The 18,963-nt window shown below is 37.2% G+C and overlaps 1 protein-coding gene across 5 annotated transcripts in view; it reads left to right on the top strand.

Moving 5' to 3' along the window:
- The window catches only part of KHDRBS3 (KH RNA binding domain containing, signal transduction associated 3), a 165,194-nt gene that overhangs the window by 41,320 nt on the left and 104,911 nt on the right, over positions 1-18,963 (top strand). For 4 of the 5 annotated variants that reach the window (XR_014236663.1, XR_014236664.1, XM_082364647.1 and 1 more), the window contains exon 2: positions 11,619-11,737. Coding sequence is in view for 3 of the 5 variants with exons in the window: in XM_082364647.1 (XP_082220773.1) it covers positions 11,619-11,737 (119 nt within the window). In the remaining 2 variants the exon portion in view is untranslated. Of the gene's footprint in view, positions 1-6,904; positions 6,924-11,618; positions 11,738-18,963 lie in introns of those variants that run through there. The other variant, XM_082364648.1, reaches the window with a different exon arrangement.

Raw genomic sequence — 18,963 nt, 5'->3', positions numbered from 1 at the left:
TTACTGGGCCTTTCCATGAAGAATATCATCATTCATTCTCACTCACTCAACAAATATTTTTTGAATGCATGTTACATTAATGATGCAGAACCAGGTACTGGGCATGTGGTGATTAATAACACAGTGTTATGTGTATAAGAGCTAGTCAGTGAGACAGATGACAGGGACGTGTGTAAATCTCAGGGTCGAGAGGAACCTTCAAGTTCAGCTTGCCATCAGGCGTTTGAATCCTCTCTAGAACATTCCTGCCAAGTGGGTCCAGCCTGTGCTGGTCAGGCCTCTGTAGATGAACTTAAAATCTCTTCAGGATAGCAAGTTCGCTCTTCAGAAAATGCTGTTTTTAGAATCTTCATCTCTAAAATGAGTGGTAGCTCCTTTCTCTATCTCTGCCTTTTAGTTTTAATTCTATGCCACTGGTCTTCTTAACCGACCAAATCTAATCTCTCTTTTGTATGACATGCAGAAATAATTGTATGTAAGTTAATGATTCTCTCTTGAATCATTTATCCTTTAGGATAAGCATTTCAGTTATTTCAGTTGGTTTTTTTAGATAGTACTTTTCAATTTTTTTCCATTATTTCCTCCCTTATAGAGCCTTTTAGACTTCTTTTTTTTCTCTAATCATTCTCCTCCTCTCATCCCCCTTCCCCAATGAAATAGTGATACTTTACATGTACTGTATATCTGATTATGTATGGGGACCATTTGGTGAGCCAGTAACCATTGTTGCTGTGAAAATTGGTAGATGCTTGAACGTCTAGGGGAACACATCTCTGGATTCCTGTCCATGTTATTAGTCTCTGTGTTCTCATCTTAGTTTGTTACTCATTCATAGAATAGATCAATAAATTATCCCACCTCTATGTTTAAGAAAAGAGAATAGAGGACAGTCAGACATTAACCTAACATGCTAGTTGTTAGTTTTAGTCAAAGTAATGCTCTGTATTTATCCTTTGATTGTGTCGCATTTACCTAGATAGGCCATGCGGTGCAGTTCTGTGAAGTTAAAAGTTATCTGTACTTTCAGCCTTAAAATAGATGGCCCAGTTGTCAGTAGATTTGACAAGTGGAACCCACTAGAGTGCATGATTGCTTAACCAGATACTTCATGGTTGAAGGACAAAACGAAAACAGAAGAATGCTGTTTACTGGCCTCAGTGTAGTTATTTTTCTGTAAGACCCTAGATGATTTTAATGTACAGCTTGGTCTAGAATGTGAAGATCTATACGTAACTTGACAAATCCCTTTAAGAAAACCCCCAGTGGGAATGTCCACTGTGGAGAGATAGCATCTGACTCATAAGGAGAAGGAAAATATGAAATGTGACTGGAGAATGACCTAGTACGGATAACACATCCTGGCTTTAAATTGATGTGGGAAGGTGTCCTCATTTTCAATACTTGTATGTATCTGTGTAGAGATATATCCTGTCCTCAGAGGCTGTGACTATTAAATAGGGTGTACAGCTGGATTGTTTATCAGTGTTTTAACTTTCTATGATGATTAAACCTAAGTGACAAAATATGTTTCTGCTGTAATTGTATTTTGTTTTTAAAAAGTGTTTTATGCTTGTTTGGCAGTTTTTAGGTAGCTTAGAAGAGCATTGAGTTGTGAGGGAAATATAATATTCTAGGCATCTTGTATGTTTTGCACTCATATTAAGCTGCATTTTTTTTAGTGATGTTTATTATTCTAGCATATCTCTCATGATTTCGTCAATATGCCTTTTAAACAGCATCAGAGTCAGTGTTCTTGGGGATCTGGTTGCAATCCTTGATCATGCTATTTATTTTTAGAATTATTTTTATAAAGGTGAACCTGTAAGTAATCATCATATGAAAAAATATGATTTAATGTCTTAAGGATTATTTTCCCCCAATTATTCTAACTCTTTGCTGCATAAATAGGGACTGGCTATGATTCTGAAACTGACCTAAAAATGTAGAGCCAAAGCATGATCGTATCCTACTTTGAATTTATTTTGAACAGTCTGTCACACCCATAGAGTTTGTATTATTGTATATCTAACCAATAGAAAATATTCATTGGTAATCTTATTAGATATTAAAGTAACAGAGAGCAAAATGCTTGTATTATATGGTTGTTATAGAATATCATTAGTACAGTCATATTTCTCCCTCAGAGTGTGATAATGCCAGCGGGATAAATGAGAAAGACATTGAATCTTCACACAAAGGAAATGGGTTTTATGATGAGTGCAGTCTGAACAGAACTAATCTCTTTCTTGGATCATTACTTCACCTAATCATAAAACCTTTTTTTAATTCAAATCCTTGCAGGGTTCTAATTGGTGACCTCTGGAGCCTGATAATTGTTTAAGATAGCTGGTCTTTTGCAGTATACTTAATGATGTTTGCAATTAAAAGTGAGAAATGTGGTTTAACCCTTAGGCAGGTAAAACTAAACAGTAGATTTTCCTTTTTTTGTCTTTAGTAGTTAATCCCTTTCCTCCTCCCAGTAGTTACTGACTTAAGTCATTATTGACTTAAATTAACCTGATGTATTGTCTTCATTTAGTCTGTGGGTTTATCGAATCTTCATTTAACAAATGCATTGGGATACATTAAGAATAATCCTGGGCTTCCCTGGTGGCGCAGTAGTTAAGAATCTGCCTGCCAAGGCAGGGGACACGGGTTCGAGCCCTGGCCCGGGAAGATCCCACATGCCGCGGAGCAACTAAGCCTGTGCGCCACAACTACTGAGCCTGCGCTCTAGAGCCCACGAGCCACAACTACTGAAGCCCGCGCGCCTAGAGCCCGTGCTCCGCAACAAGAGAAGCCACCGCAGTGAGAGGCCCGCGCACCGCAACGAAGAGTAGCCCCCGCTCTCCGCAACTAGAGAAAACCCGCGTGCAGCAACGAAGACCCAGTGCAGCCAAAAATAAATAAATAAAATAAATAAATTAAAAAAAAAAAAAAGAATAATCCTGAATCCTTTGGAATAGCCAAGGGATTGGTCAGTTTGTGTTGGCAAGAACTCCTAGCCTCTTCTTTCTCCGTTGTTTAGGTTCATCTTTCTGCCTTTTTTGGGTGATTTAAGTAGAAGCTGAGACATTTCTTTGCAACCAGTTTCAATAAATACTTATTTCAGAACTTTCCTTATTACCAGATGAAAGTGAGTCAAGAGAGAAATTTGCCAGTGTGAACCATTAGGACTGGTAAAGCTGGGGGACCCTGAGCCCTGATCGTTTGTTGTGCCTAGAAGCATCCTGGAAATTAGTTTGCACTGTTGTACTTTTATTATGTTTTTGTCTTCCTCTGTTGCTCCTGTTATGTTTCTCAGTAAACAGCGGGCATTCAATGAATGCAGTTGAGGACTATTCCTATAAAATTCTGTTCATATATTGGAGGTGGAATTTAATCTGTTATGTTACCTGTTGGCTCAGAAGGTTTTGTTTTGTTTTGAAGTGTCGACAAAAATTAATCAGTCAATCTGAAATTTTATTTGAGCCAAATTGAGGGTTATAACCCAGGAACAAACTCTCAGAAAGTTCTGGGAACTGTTCTGCCGATTCAGGCTCCAGAGGTCACGTATATAAACCAAAGCACAGTTATATACGTTTTTGAGACAGAGAGCTGTATTTTAAATGATGTATTATTGACAGTTTACACAATCTAGATCTAAGCTTACAAAGCAGGTAGTGAGCCATGGGTCAACGTGACCCCTTACAAGATTAAGAAGGAAGGTTATCTTTTAAGGAGTTGTCTTGTTGATTCTAGAATGTTGCTCCTTATGGTTGAGCAAGTATTTCTGCCAGTGGGGAGGTTTGGTTGATGCATAATGCAGTTACACAATGCACAGTAGAGGGGAGAGAGGAGGCCAAAGGGCAGAGAAAAATTTTTATGTTTAAAGTTTTCTTTTCTTGCCATAAAATATGAATTTTATTTCACAGAAGCCAGTTGTGAGTATTTTGAAGGAGACGCAAACCTTTTGAGAGTCAGACAATCCTGCAGTCAAACTTTAGCTCTGCCACTTATTAGGTATATAGGAGAAAAGGGGATGATAATTGCTGTCCCAGCACTCTGAGAAGTTGTGTGGACTTCGTGTATGCAAAGCCTCCAGGGTAGTGTCTAGAATATTGTAATTGTTCAACTTGTTAGATTCCTTCTACCAATTTTAAGGAACATCTCACCTCTGATTTACATTCCTTGGTGTTTTCGGTTTTAAAATTATAAAAACCCTTTGCAATCAGAAGTTTACTTTGAAAATTGTTAGACTTTAGTACCAAAATCCAGTAACCTCCTCATTTCTGAAGGTCTTTGAGTCTTTCCCCTTGTTTAGATGATAAATTTACATTTCACTGGGGCATTGAATGATCAACATGTCTTATCTTTGTATTTTTCTTTTTTCTGCCATGATGCCTTTTGTTTGGTGAATGACTGCATATATTTAAGGGGATGAAAAGGGGCCAGTACACTGGAAGCGTTTTTTTTCTCTTAAAAATAATTTGATAAAATTTGTTATAATAATTCTGAGTAGTGCTCAGAATTTTTTGGTTACCTGGATTTGAATTTGTAGAATCATATTGCTTTCACAAATTCTTCTTGAAATCCGTTCTACAGTGAGATACATGTAAATCAGTCATCACAATTTAGGCTTTGTATTAAGTAAATAAGAATAACTGTATTTGCATTATGTGTTATAGTTTTCAAAGCACTTTGATAAACATCATTTCTTTTGATACTTGTAATAACTTGGTTAGTTTCCCCCAAAACTAAGTAATAATCCAAAGAATTTTTTCTCACTCAACATCAAGATCCCTTTACTACAGTGATACTAAGAAGCTGGAGGGGAGCATGGCTTTAGGAATCAGATACACTGGGGTTGGAATCCTAGATCCGGGTCTGCTCTGGGATCTTAGCTGAATCACTGGATTCTGTAAGCAGCTGTTTCCTTTCTGTAAAATGAAGATTACATCTACTCTGCTGCATGGTTACAAGGATTAAATACCTGGACAATAGTTAGTAAATAAATTCCAGCTGCCAGTATTATTGTTATATTTTTGTTAATTAGCCATGATGGGTAGAATTACAGTTGACTGTTGAACAACATGGGTTTGGACTGTACAGGTCCACTTTTACGCAGATTTTTTGAAAATAGAAAATAATGGTTTTCTCCGCAGGTGCGGGACCGTGGATACAGAGGAACTGTGGATACGGAGGGCCAAGTATAAGTTATATACTGAGTTTGGACTGTGGGGAGGATCAGCGCCCTCGACCCCCTCCTTGTTCGAGGGTCAGCTGTAATTCCTTCCTCCCTCCCTCCTTATCGATCTTTCTTCCTCCCTGGAGGAATTTGACTGTCATTTCCTTGTGTGTATGTTTTAATCTTATGCGTTGTGTATATATTTAAGGATACTTTGCATACAACTATTAGCACTGTCTTCATAAAAAGAGGTTTACTTCCAAGCATTTTAATATTTAAAGTATTGACTGTTTTTTGCTCCCTGGATGGTATATTTTTGTGTATTTTATGATAAGCTTATTCTTATTAGATAGTGATATACATCTCTATTCTGCTGTGCCGTTTATTTCTGTTTACGGAAGATTATTTGCAAGATCATGAGCTGTGTGAATCAGTCTAGTCTGGGCAGATTTTAGTGCACTCAACTCTGGTTTGAATCTAATAGGTGTTCTGTTAGGTTTGGATTGCTTAAATAAAATAACTCCTTTATGAAAACATTTGTCATGTTGCAGGTTAAGGAATATCTTTTCTGACCAGAAGGCACAGTAACATTTTAGTAATCTGTCAAACAGAATTTACAATGGCTGTGACCACTATATATATTTTAAGATCATTTTAAATCCTCCAACTAGGCTCTTGTATTATTTTGAAATAGCTCTCTGAATGTTGAGCATGTAGGTATTATCATTCTGCTTATGTGGACTTCTTGTTTCATTATAGATCCAGGCTAACCCCTGTCCTTTCGTAAGTTCACACATAAGTTCACACATAAGTTCACACATAAGGTCCTTGGGAAAGGGCGGGGGGCGGCTTTTGACCATATTACTGTCTGCCCTAGTACTTAATTGTGCAGGCTGATTTGTATTATTTATACTTCTCTGAACCTTTCGTGAATTTTTATTACATAGCTTTTAAACAGCTAATGAAACAGGCTTTAATGTTAGCTGAATCTTAGTGTGAATCCTGCCTTGGTACTTAGGAACTGTCTAACCTTTGGCAAGCTTCGAACCCATTTGAATCCGCGGGGTCTTATTCTGTAAAATGAAGGTGATAGATCATAAGTTCATTAGAATAAAGAGGGACCTTAAGTCAAACATGCAGCCCTTAACCTGGTGAATCATTGTCAACAAAGTCATAATAATTATTATTTACTTCGTAATGTCGTAATAAGTGATCTCTAAAATGATTTTCGTTACTTTTCAGTATTTTGCTGCGTAATATTATATGTGGTGTAAGCGCAAAAGGAAAGTTTTGTGTGTATAGGAGGCATCAGACACTGAAGCTTCCTTAGTTACCAAAGCTGTGGGGCTGGATTGCTGCTTTCTGCCTCACCAGGTCCTCTTTCCCCCTCCTCCGCTCTGTGCCCGGGGCTGATGTGGGTGCCTGAGGACTGCATCCGCGGACACTGTCACCCTCTGGCTTCTGCTTGGGGTGCCCCTCCCCCGTGGAGCCACCAGCAGCAGGTCTGCAGGAGGAAGTGAGATCCCAGTGTGTGTTCTCTTTGGCTTCCTCCCGGTTAGGTTAGCACAGGCTGGCTGCTTCCTCTGGGGCAGTTGCAACCCCTGCCAGGCTGCCCTCTCCATACAGTCTCTCTTTCCCTTTCCTTGCCCCTTCCTGCTTCCCAGCTTTGTTAAGACCACGAAAGGAGTTAAGGGTGGGGAGGGGACTGACAGTCTGTTGGAGAAGATGGACATTTAGTAGGAAGTTAACACCTGTGGTGAGTATCATGCTAGAATGCTGCGTTGTTTTGGGTAACTAGTCTGGGAATTCAAAGACAGTCTTTCTAGGAAGTGGAATTTAGGCAGAGGCACCAAAGAGGAGGCTGTTATTCGGGGGAAAGTCCCCAGAAGTGTTCCAGTCTTGGGGAGCAAGCGCAGAAGCCTGAACCTCGGTGAGCTGGTGCTTTAGAAGCCGTGAAAAGCTGGGCACTAGGGGTAGAGGGCAAGGGAGGGGAGAGGCGTGTAGGGCACGCCTGTGTGTTTGCTCTAGCCGGGTGTCCTGTGGGCTTGATGCCTCCTCTGAGTACGAAGGGTTTGCCTCTCTGATGGCTTTCTGTCCAAATAGAAATAAGCCCTCTAGTTCCATCCCTCATGGGTTGTTCATGGGACAGATTGTCGCATCATCCAGCTGTGATGTCCTCTGTGCTCTCTCTCCACCTTCCGTGCTTCCCATTTCTGCTCAGGCCCCCCTTTCCTTGAGGAAGGCGCTCATCACGTCACTCCTTAGCTGACAGCTTTCAGTATCTCCCTGTTGTTACTGAACCCTTAGTATATCAGTGTTGACATTAAGAACCTGGCCTGCCTTTTCACGCTTTTGTCCTCATTTCTCCTCTGTGTTGGCCGCAGAGAACTACCCCCTCTTCTCACCCTGGTTCTTTCTGCAGGAACCCAGGATGTGGGGTGAGGAAATGGAGTCCATGTCTCAGCTTGTTCACTGACTGGCTCTGCAGTGGCAGGAGCTCGTCATGATTACTTGTGTGATTTATTCTATTTTGTACTGTTAAAGGAGAAAAGGGGGGGGGGGGAGTAAAACTCCATGTATCAACTGTACAGTCTAACTGGTCAGATGAGGGAATGTGAACTGGTGTTACCCAGGGCTACTTTACTTCATTGAAGAACTCATCGGCTCTTTGCCCGGCAAACTCTGTTCCTCATCCTTTAAGAACTTAGCACGCATTTGCTAGCTTTTTGAATAATTTTCCAAGTTCCAAAGCTGTTAGTCCCTTTTCTGCAACACTGTGTACATTATATTAAATTCGTCTGTTTACATGCCACAGATTCTGTGTATTTTCTTCCCAGCACCCAGTACAGTTTCTCCAATGTATCAGACCGCAGTCATTGTTTTTTGGATAGATACCTGTTCCTCTCTCCCTCACTATGTGAACCCCATTGCATTGGAAGTATTATTGGATTGTCAAAATAAAATATTGTGCATGTAGTTTCCAGAAACACACCTGTTGCTTCAAGTGGGATAGGCAGTCCAGGTAAATTCCTCATCACAGTTTCAGTGAAAGAATATTTTAATGAAGAATTTAAATGAATGATCACGAGAGAGTCAAGCTCTGGATTTTCAGCCAAGACGCAAAATATAAACATGGCAATCTCTGTATACATTCTTATTTTATTCTGTTTCAATATTAAAAAAAAAATTCTGCCAAAGCGTTTAAAGATTTAAAATTTGAAGAGTAAAATATTCACATAATTCAAAATTTTAGAACAATGTAAAAGAGAGATACCGCGAAAGTCTCCTATTCCTGTTTCTTATCCACTGCATTTCCCCCTTGACAATTAATCACTGTTACTCATTTCTTATATAGAAGAAGTGAGCTATTTTCTGTGCATATACAAGTGAATATGAACATATATTCTTATACTGTTTTACACTGTGTATGTGCGTACGTGTACTAAACAGTTATTTGGTGGAGGCCTTTTCCTATCAGAACATAAAGAGTTTCCTGATGTTGTAAAGTAGCTGTATGTGATTTCGTTGTATGGCTGTGCCCTAGCTTAGTAACCAGGTTCTTAATTATAGACATTTAGATGATTTCCAGTGTTTTGCTATTAAAGACAGTGCTTTAAATGGATAACTTTGTATATAATATTTTATAATCTATCCAAGTATATTTGTAGGGTAAATTTGTAGAAATGGAGTTGCTGGGACAAAGGAAAATGTCAGTTTAGATGTGCTTGATTCTGTGAGAGAATTTAAGCAGTTTTAATGAAAATTTACTAAATTTTTTTATATTGGAAATTTAACTTATTTAAATTCAAAGATTATTTTGCTGTGTTTTAGAGGATTAGTGGATTTTAGTATATTTGGTAGGCTATAATGTAAGTGGCCATTGCTTAGGGAGGCTCTGTACGGGACCAAGACAGAAACAAAAAGAAATGGAAAAACAAAAGCCAAAAAAGACATAACTGACACCAGATTTCCAGGTTGACAGAAATTTGGTGTCCATGGTTTGAAAACAGCATTTTAATCCCCTCCATCATCTAAAACCTAATCACACATTTGCTTATTATTTCTGTGCTGGGAGATGGCATTGGTACATTAAACTGTATGTAACAAATGTAATCTAGGGATTAGTGAAAGTCAAATCCCCTATGTGTTCCACCTTGAACATCTGGCTGGATTTTCTATGGTTGGCCTTCATATGCTCCAATTTACTAAAAGGTTAAATCCACCTTGGTAGGTGTCCAGTGCCCTCCCTTCCCTAAGGAAGACCGGAGAGGTAGTAGCCTGAGTTTTAGAATATGAAACTCCCAGTCAGGGACAGTTTCAAGATTTCATTAAATCATCTTGTGCACTTCCTGTTATTTTGCATTTTACTTTACTGGACTTCATAAAAACATCAACCTACTTATTGTCTTCAATCAAGAAGAAAATGCACAATTGTTGATTGAACAACGCCTAAAAAAACAGAAGTTTTGAGCAGTTTTGAATGTTATCACAGGAGGTCACAGGGGCCTGAGCTGTGCTGAAAACCAGATCTGTTTGATGCCAGTGACAGGGATGGGGCTCTTTCCATTGCTATGTGGTGTGTTAGGTCCAGTACATGCAAACCTACATGCTTTAACATGACATCAGGCTTTAAACTTTTTTCTTAAATAAATCTTAAACAGTGAAATATTATATTTCAACATATTTCAAAGCTTACTTAATGTAACAACTAGGTATTTTAGCAATATAAGATTTGCAAAGTTGACTGGAGAGGAAATTAGGTATTTTATATATTTTTTCTTTTAAATTTTACTTTCCTCTTTAAAATCATAGGCATATCTCAAACTTTAATATATGGTAAAATATATAATTTTTTCTAATTTTTTAATCTTACCTTTATGACTTAACATGTTACTTCAAATGTTAAACGTCACTGATGCAAGGAATAACATTTTGAATGCCGATTAGGGAATTAAATATTAAATTATGCATCTAAGTTCTCAAAATTATAAAAATGCTTTGTTATTTTAAAAGAAAATAGGTAGTTAAATCTGTTTTGACAAATGTATACGTAACATTAAAAATTCTTTATTCTAGGAAGTTTCAGTGTACCTAATTTTGTTGTCTTCTAACTCGCTAAAGGTATTCCCAATTATAGCATAAATGGATAAAGAAAAATAAAATGTAGAATTTATTTTCTTCTACTCATTAAAGCTGAAGTCAGTGGAGCAGGTGACATGTGACTTATTGCTTTTTACTGAGGAAAACAAAGCTAATTTAGCTCATATCCACCATTAGTTCTACAATTTTCAAACACATTGTATATGTGCATGCCCGTGTACTAATTTATTCATGGAAAACTTCTGAAAGAGTATATAACATTCTGTATTATTACCTCTGGAGTATGGGTATAGGAGAAACTTTCTTTTACTTTTATATTCTATGATACTGTTTTAACTTTTCACCATATGTATATTTTATTTTTATAGAAAAATGTCAAAATTAAAAGTACCCTTGAAGAATTTTTTCCCGCAACAATAATAAGAATTATCTATGTAAATGTTTACATTTCACATACTTCTGTTTCAGTGTATATTGTTCCCATGCAGATTCTATATAGAATGATCAGTTTTACAGGATCAAAACTTAGGATAATACAAGAAAGCAAACAAAATGATCAGCTCATTTGGAGACTTAGTAATTATCTTTGTTTTTAGAAGCTTTGGTCGGAAGCTGCAGAGCTAAGCTAGAAATGATAGTAGAATTGTGCATGAAGTGCTTTGTGAGTATCGTGGTGGGAGGGACTGATTTTCCCACTGCTGCTGCTGCCCAGTCGAGGAAAGGGACGGTAACACATAAAAAGTAGTATTTAATGTGGTTGAATCTCGAAGGAGATGTGTGAAATTGAAATCATCAGAATGACATCACAAGAAGAGAAAAGAGCATTAACAAAGCCATGAGCTTATAATTGGGCTTGTCACTTGTGAGGAGGGAGGATTTGTTGGGGAGGTCAACTGACAGAAGGTTGTCTAGGGCTTTTAATGCCATCTTAGAGAACCCATTCTTGATGGGAAACGCCTTGGAGAGCCAGGCGGGGTTTGATAAATAGGGATGTCAGTGCTTGGTAACGGTGAACTGAGAATAGTTTCTGGCTTTTCTTTGCCATTTGATCAGCCTTTTCCTAGGATTCCAAAAGGCCCCAAAGAATCTGTTTTTATGTTTGTGTTTGTTCCCTTCCATTAGCTTGGGCGATTGAGATTTCACATTGTAGCGCCCTGGTATGTGCGTTTTCCCGCTGTACTGGTGGAGAATCATCGATACAATGGGACATATGTCATTACTTGGAAAAAACTGTAGCCATCTGAAGTCCATATTCTGTATTTGGTTTCTTGCCACCATAGAGCTAAGGAGAACCCCCAGCCTCTGGAATTCTAAGTCAGACACTTCACAGTTATCTGTTTTTCTTCCACAGAAATAGAAAAGTTTCACAAAGGAGAAGGCAAGGACGAAGAAAAGTACATTGATGTGGTGATTAATAAGAACATGAAGCTGGGACAGAAAGTGTTGATTCCTGTAAAACAGTTCCCTAAGGTAAGACCGTGAGCCTGCACTGCAGGTGTGTCAGACCTTATCACAAGGGAGCGCGTGCTCAGTTTACATTCTGTTTGGTGTGTTCTTGCGGTGTTCTCCCTTAGCACGACGCCCCGACACACATACTTTTACAATCAGGTGAAACCTTATTTGGTGATTCTGTCCTTTCTGTTTGACTTTGGTGTGAGTTGCGGAGCCCTAAAATTTATTCTTCTGAGTTATATTTTGGACTTTGGACAGCCTGTTCAACTTCTTCCTGCTGTAGTTTCTTCATTTGTAAGATAAGGTTGGATTGATAAGAAATAAGATTATCCATGTTAAATGCTTGGCATAGGGTTTGGCACATAAATGCTTAAAATATTCCCTAATTATTCTAGAAAAAAGTTTTTTATTCACTGCAAGTGTTATTTTATGACATTTGGCACAGTTACAATAGGTGCTTTAAAGTCTAATTCTAAAATCTTGATCATCTCAGATTTGGCCTAAATTGATCTTCTTTTTACTCTGCTTTTCTTTTTTCTTTCTTCTGAGTGTCCACGTACATCATTTATGCATACTGTTGTATATATTAGTAGCTAATTTCTTTTGATTGCAGAACAATAATCCAGTACCTGAAAATACCACAATGTATTTATCCATTTGCCTGGGCAGTTTTCAGTTTGGGGTTATTATAATTAAATTGCTGGGAACCTTTTCGTACATTTAGTGACCATACGTTTTCATTTATTTTTAGTAAATACTTAGGGTTTAAATTGCTGTGTATTTAGTTTTATAATAAATTGCCATAATTTTTTTCCCAAAGTGGTTGTATTTGTGACATTTCTAGAACAGTGCATGCAAAGTTCTGGTTGCTCCGTATCTAAATCCATATTTGATGTTGTCAGTCTCTTTAATTGCAGCCATTCTAATAGGGTATTGGTATTTTCTTGTGGTGTTAATTTGCATTTCCCTGTTGATTAGTGATTTTGTGTACTTTTTCATGCACTTATTGACCATTTATATATCTTCAATTTTGAAGTCTCTTTTTAGATCTTTTGCCGCTCCCTGGGTGGGCTGTATGTCTTCTTATCATTGAGTTGTAGGAGATTTTTTTATATATCCTGGCTACAGATCTTTTGTTGGATATACGTTTTGTGAATATTTGACTCAGTCTGTGGCTTGCCTATTATTTTCTTAACAGAGTTTTGTGATAAGCAGAAGTTTTAAATTTTGATGACGTCTAATGTATCAAGTTTTTCCTTTATGATTTTACCTTCTGTCAACTAAGAAATCTTTGCCAACCTCAAGGAAATGTTAGAGTCCTTTATAAGTTATAAAGACAGTCTCCTGTGTTTCCTCTAAAAGCTTTATCATTATAGCTTTTAATTTTACGTCTATGATACATCTCAAATTAGTTTTTGTTATGGTGTGAGAAAGACAGTCAAAATTCATTTTTTCTTCATATGGATATCCAGTTTTTTCAGTACCATTTGTTGAAAGATATTTTCCTCCCACGGACTGTGTTGGCATCTTTGTTGGAAATTGGATGACTATGTTAAGTGAGGGTCTATTTCTGTACTTTCTATTTTGCTTCATTGATCTATTTATGGATCATTATGCCAGTACCATACCATCTTCATTGCTGTTGCTTTTTATAGTAAGACATGAAGTTAGGTAATGTAGCCCCTTCAACTTTGCCCTTTTTCAGGATTGCTTGCATATAGATCCTTTGCAATTCTATATAAATTTATTGTTTTATTTTCACAAAACATTCTGCTAGGATTATGATTGCAGTTGCATTGAATCTGTTGATCAATTTAGGGAGTTCTGACATCTTAACAATATTAAGTCTTCCCTTCCTTGAACATGATACATCTTTCCATTTAGATTTTTAATTTCTATCAGTAGTGTTTTGTACTTTTTAGGGTAAAGGTCTTGTCTTTTGTTGAACTTATTCCTAAGTGTTTCATATTTTTTGAACACTCTTGTAAAATATTTTGAAATCTTATTTTCCAATTTTTTTGCCTCTAGTATAAACCTTGTATTCTGCTACCTTGCTAATAAATTCACTTGTTCTAGTAAGTTGTTTTATAGATTCCTTAGAAATGCTATGTACATAATAATTTCATCTGCATAAACAGTTTACTTCTTTCTTCCCAATTTTTATGCTTTTTATTATCTTATTATTGTATTGGTTAGGATCTCTAGTATAATGCTTGAATACAAGTGGTGATGTTAGGCAGTTTTCTCTTGTTCTCAGGCAATGTGGAAAACATTCAGTATTTTACCATTAAGCATAGTAACAGCTGTGAGGTTTTTTTGTAGATGACCTGTATCTGGTAGAGGAAGTTTTCTTCTATTTTAGTTCTGCTGAGAGATTTGATCCTGACTGGGTGATGAATTTTGTTGAATACCTTTTCTGCATCTATTGAAATGAACACAGGATGTTTCTCCTTTATACTGTTAATATAGTGAATTTTATTGATTGATTTGGCTAAATTAAACCAGTTTTGCATTCTTGGGTTAAACCCTACTTAATGATGTATTATCCTTTTTATACATTGTTGGATTCAAATGCATCTGTATTCATGAGTGATAGTGGCCTATAATTTATACACACACACACACACACACACACACACACATATAGAAGTGTTCTTTCCCTCCCCTCCCCCCCACCCCCCAAAGAATGTATGTCAGTTTGGTGCTGTTGTTTTCTTTATTATTGGATAGAATTCACTAGTGAAGCTATCTGGGGCCTGGAGTTTGGTGGTGAAAAACTCTTTTCAAATACATATATTTATATATGAATCAATTGTAAGTTCTTCAGTGTCTTTAATTGACAAGGCACTAATCAGATTTTCTGTTTCATCTTTTGTGAAAATTGTTTTGTGTTTTTCAAAGGATTTGTCCATTTCATCATAATATTTCAAGTATTGCTTCTTTAAATACTTTTTCTGATCCTTTCACTCCCCGCCCTTTGAGACTCTAATTACAGGTACTTTCAACCTGTTGATATTCTCGAAAAGATTCCTGTGACTCTGTTCACTTTTGTTATTAGTTTTTTCCCCCTCTTCTTCAGTTTGGATCATTTCTGCTGCTGTATCTTAAACTCATTGACTCTTTCCTATGTTATCTTTATTTTTTTGGTAAGCCTATCAGATAAAATTTTTATATCAGGTATTGTACTTATCTGTTTCAGAATTTATATGTGATTCATATATAAATATAAGTATTTGGAAACATGTTTTTTTCTTTGCCGGGATTTTCCATTTATTGCAGGTGTTATATTGTGTAATTGAGCACAGTTAAAATAGGTGCTTTAAAGTCTCTAATTCTAAAATCTTAGTCATCTTAGATTTGATGTGAATTGATACTCTTTTATCTTGATAATGTCATATTTTTCCTATTTTTTATATGTTGAGTAATTTTGGATTGTATACTGGACATTATGAGTGTTATATTGTGGAAATTGGATTCTGTTATGTTTCTTTGAGGGGTGTTGTTATTTTTGGATTCAGACACAGACTCTGTCGGATAGGAGTGCAGATCTCAGTTTACTTCTCAGTTTGACTTTTGCATTTATTTTTGGCATACATGATTGACAGATTTTATACACAAAATTTGGGGCTCCTGAGGTCTAACTCTCATTTCTAGTATTCCTCCCACACATTTCAGCACTATGGTTGCCTCAAACTCTGCTATGCAGCTAATAAAAGCTCTACAATCAGTGAATTCACCCAGCCATTCCCTTCTTCCAAGTCTTGACTCCCTTGTAAAACCTCCTTGTTTTTGAGCATTCTGCGGAGGCTTTAGATGGTTGCTTTTTGTATTTTGTTCAGCGTTTTGAGAGTTTGTAGTTGTTTACCTAGAGACAGTCATCCTGTTAGGAACTTACTCAGCCATACTTTCAAAACTGAAGATATATAATACATTTTAGTAAACAGAAAACTGTTATGAACATGTTATAGACATACTAATTACTAAACACAGCATGGATTATGGAGACTTTCATAAATTGATTCACCAGGCTTGATATGCTCTATATGCTCAATATGCAGTAGGTAGAAAGATGCACAGACACCATCCCCAACTTTAAAGAGTTCATAGTCTGGTAGATGATTAATCTGAAGTTAATACTCTGTTGTGTATGAGTTAAGTATATGAAATAAAACCTCAAATGTTGTTTTTCAGTGTCAGCTTTGATGAGAGTAGGGGAAGACGAATTATAATTTCTGTGTCTCACAGAGAGTGGAGTCCATGTCAAGTCCTTATAACGTCTGAAGTAGGCTGCTTAGAAATCTGCTTTCAGAATGCTGAAAAGGATATTTCTGCTTAGCAAATTGAGCATTTGAGTTTCAAGCCAGCCTTGTGTCAAGGCTAACATAGGACTCGCATCAGTTCTAAGAAAAAGCTTTCATGCTGGTGTCTGTTAATAGGCTGAGATGGAGGAAGCTGGCAGTACTCGCCCCTCTGGAATAGCAATGGGCAGAGGCAGCTTGGTGTGGAATTGAGGCTGTTGTACGCTTTCAGCTTCTGGGGCAAGAGAGAAGCACTGTTTGTGAAACTCCAACTAATAAAATGATTTCCATTAATTGAGTAATTTCTCTTAATGAACCATTTTAGCACTCTTTCAATGGTAAAACACTGAACATGAGTCTCTAAGTATTCAAACCCAAAATATATTTGCTCTCTTGAGCATACGCGCGAGCTTGTAAAGTGTGAAACGCAAATAAACAGTGTTTCATGATTGTTTTTTAAAAAGACTTTAAGCTATAGAAATTGTCCTTCAAAGTTTCCCTGTGGGTAAACCCTAACCCTTGGTTCTGGGCAGTGACTCGATGTAACAGAGTTAACCTAAGTGTCAAATCAACATTGCAACAAGGCACCCTGTCTGTGAGGACCTTAAATGCCTTGTGGTTTAGATTTTACATTGATTTTTTTTTTTTTAATTCACTGTTTCGTTCATTATTGATCCCATCTATCCATTCATATACTAACATTTATTGAGGGTCTTCTCTGAGCCAGGAATTGTGCCTGGAAAACAAAACTGATTAAGGCATGTTCTTTTGTCACAAGAAGCTCTCCGTTTTGTGGGGAATACAGATGAATAACTTAATTTTGTATAATACAGTGTGAGAAGTTCAATGTTGGGGTGCTCTAGAAAGACAGAGGATCACGCTGACAGTGTCAGAGAAATCTTCCCTAAGGCTCTGAAGGAGCTGGCTGGGTAGGGGTCAGAAGTAAGACAGGGTGAGATGGAAGGGTGGCCATGACAGGGGGATACAGGGTAGAGGGCATTTGAGAAACTACCAGCCATTGTACTTGGCTAAGCAGGTTAATTTCAATAAGATGTGCAGGTTTTTATTGAGGATTTATAAATAAAGTGATAAGGGAGCAGTGAATGGGGGCTGATCCCTTATCACTTTAACTTATATAAGGTAGGGTTGGCCAAGGGGGGCTGTGAGGTTAGAACAGGAAGTGACCTTTGAGCTGCTTTGGAGTATGAGGTGGGTTTCTCCAGGTGTTTAATTATCAGAAACTATTTCAGGAAATGGAATGCCACATGTAAAGTCATGCTAGGGTAAAAGAAGGCTTATGCACCATTTTAAAAAGTCAGCTGTCATATGAAATTGAATTATATCTCTATATATCATTATGCATACATGCTCTACTGCTATGGTAAGATTGTCTTTATTATACTGTTAAATAAAAGAAGGAAAAGCAACATGTAGGACAGATAAAACCCTAGTTGAACATTTATTTTAAGAAAAACTGACTTGAATCTTACTAGCACTTATTTTCTGGAGGGTAGGATCATGTGCTCTTTTCTACTTTACATGTTTCTGTACTTTAATGTTTTAATAATAACTTGGTGTCACTTCTAGAATTAGGATAAAAAAAAAAAAGATTCCCATTTTGGGGGAAAAAAAGTGCCCGAGATTGTTAACTTAGGACATACCTGTGTACTATGATTATGGTTTTTAAGATTTAGTGTACTGAGTTAGATTCTACAGGTTTAAATTAGATTTATTAATTTTCATAGTTGGGTAATTGTTGTCTAATCTCTAAGTATTCTAATGCTTACATATTATTTTCAGTAACTTTATATTAGGCAATATGGGTTCTTACATTAAATATTTTCCTATTATGTGCATATTTTAAATTTGATATATTTGCTGTCTCACAGAAGTTCTTTGGTTAAGAGTCTTTGAGAGAGAAGAACGAAGTATTTATAAAACATGTTTCCTCTGGAGTTTGAATTAAAGCTCGAGAAGCTTTCTTTTTAAAGTTGGCTTGCATTTTTCCCCTGTAGTGAATTGCAGACAATTAAAAACCCACGAATTTACTACTGGGTGGAAGGAAGCCTATTCCATAGAAATCATCATGGCTATCAAAATTTTCCTAGAATGGTAAATATTTGACAGTCATATCGGTATGTTAAAAGTTGCCTTTTCTGCGCCTCCTAATTAATTTTTGGAGGCAAATAATGTTTTTTCAAGAGGATTCATGTGAAAATCCTTTTTATTTTTGGCGTCCAGTTGATAGTTTACCTGTAGAAGTAAAGTGATAATGCACTTGTTTGTTAGTCCTTACGTGCCATTACCGAAATCCACAGTGCTGTCTAGGGGGGATTTTGAAACTTGTTGGTGTTGAGGAAGCCTGATAATAAAAATCATCACTTAAAGACACATGTATTTATGACAAGTCATGATCAGTGTCCCTCCTAGTATTCATTACATCTTGGACCCTCTGGGGAAGCAGAAAGGCCACTCTGGAACACAGAGCCTTAGGAAAATGTCTTGGCCCGCAGTCCATTGCTTCACTGAGCACAAGTCCCCTTCCAGGCCAGCCCTCTCCGACCTTGACAACCCGTGTCTTACTGTGGGAGCGGGAGGAAAGTGCAGCTGTAAGTAGAGATGAGCCTCTTTGAGGCTACTTTTGTTCTTTTCTTAGAGGTCTTCTCTGGGCCCTTGAGATCTTGTGATACGCGCCCCTATGTCATGAGAAATAGAAAGTTAAGTTGGTATTTGTGAATATGATAGCGTTCAAAAAACATTGTGAAGGAATTTCAAATCTTATGCTGTGACTTCTCCCTTCTTCTCTTTTAAAATGCTTGATTATTGACCCAGAAAGCAGCCCTTGAACTTAAAGTTGTTAAGTGGACTTCAGAAACAGCAATGCGTATATTAAGGGGCTTGTGAAAGAATTTACTCACGTTTTTTGGGGGGGAGTTATTGTTATTA

Source organism: Balaenoptera borealis (genome assembly GCF_965194805.1).
Source record: "Balaenoptera borealis genome assembly, chromosome: 17".
In the NCBI taxonomy this organism is placed as follows: Eukaryota; Metazoa; Chordata; class Mammalia; order Artiodactyla; family Balaenopteridae; genus Balaenoptera; species Balaenoptera borealis.
This window is presented reverse-complemented; position numbering and strand designations above follow the sequence as displayed.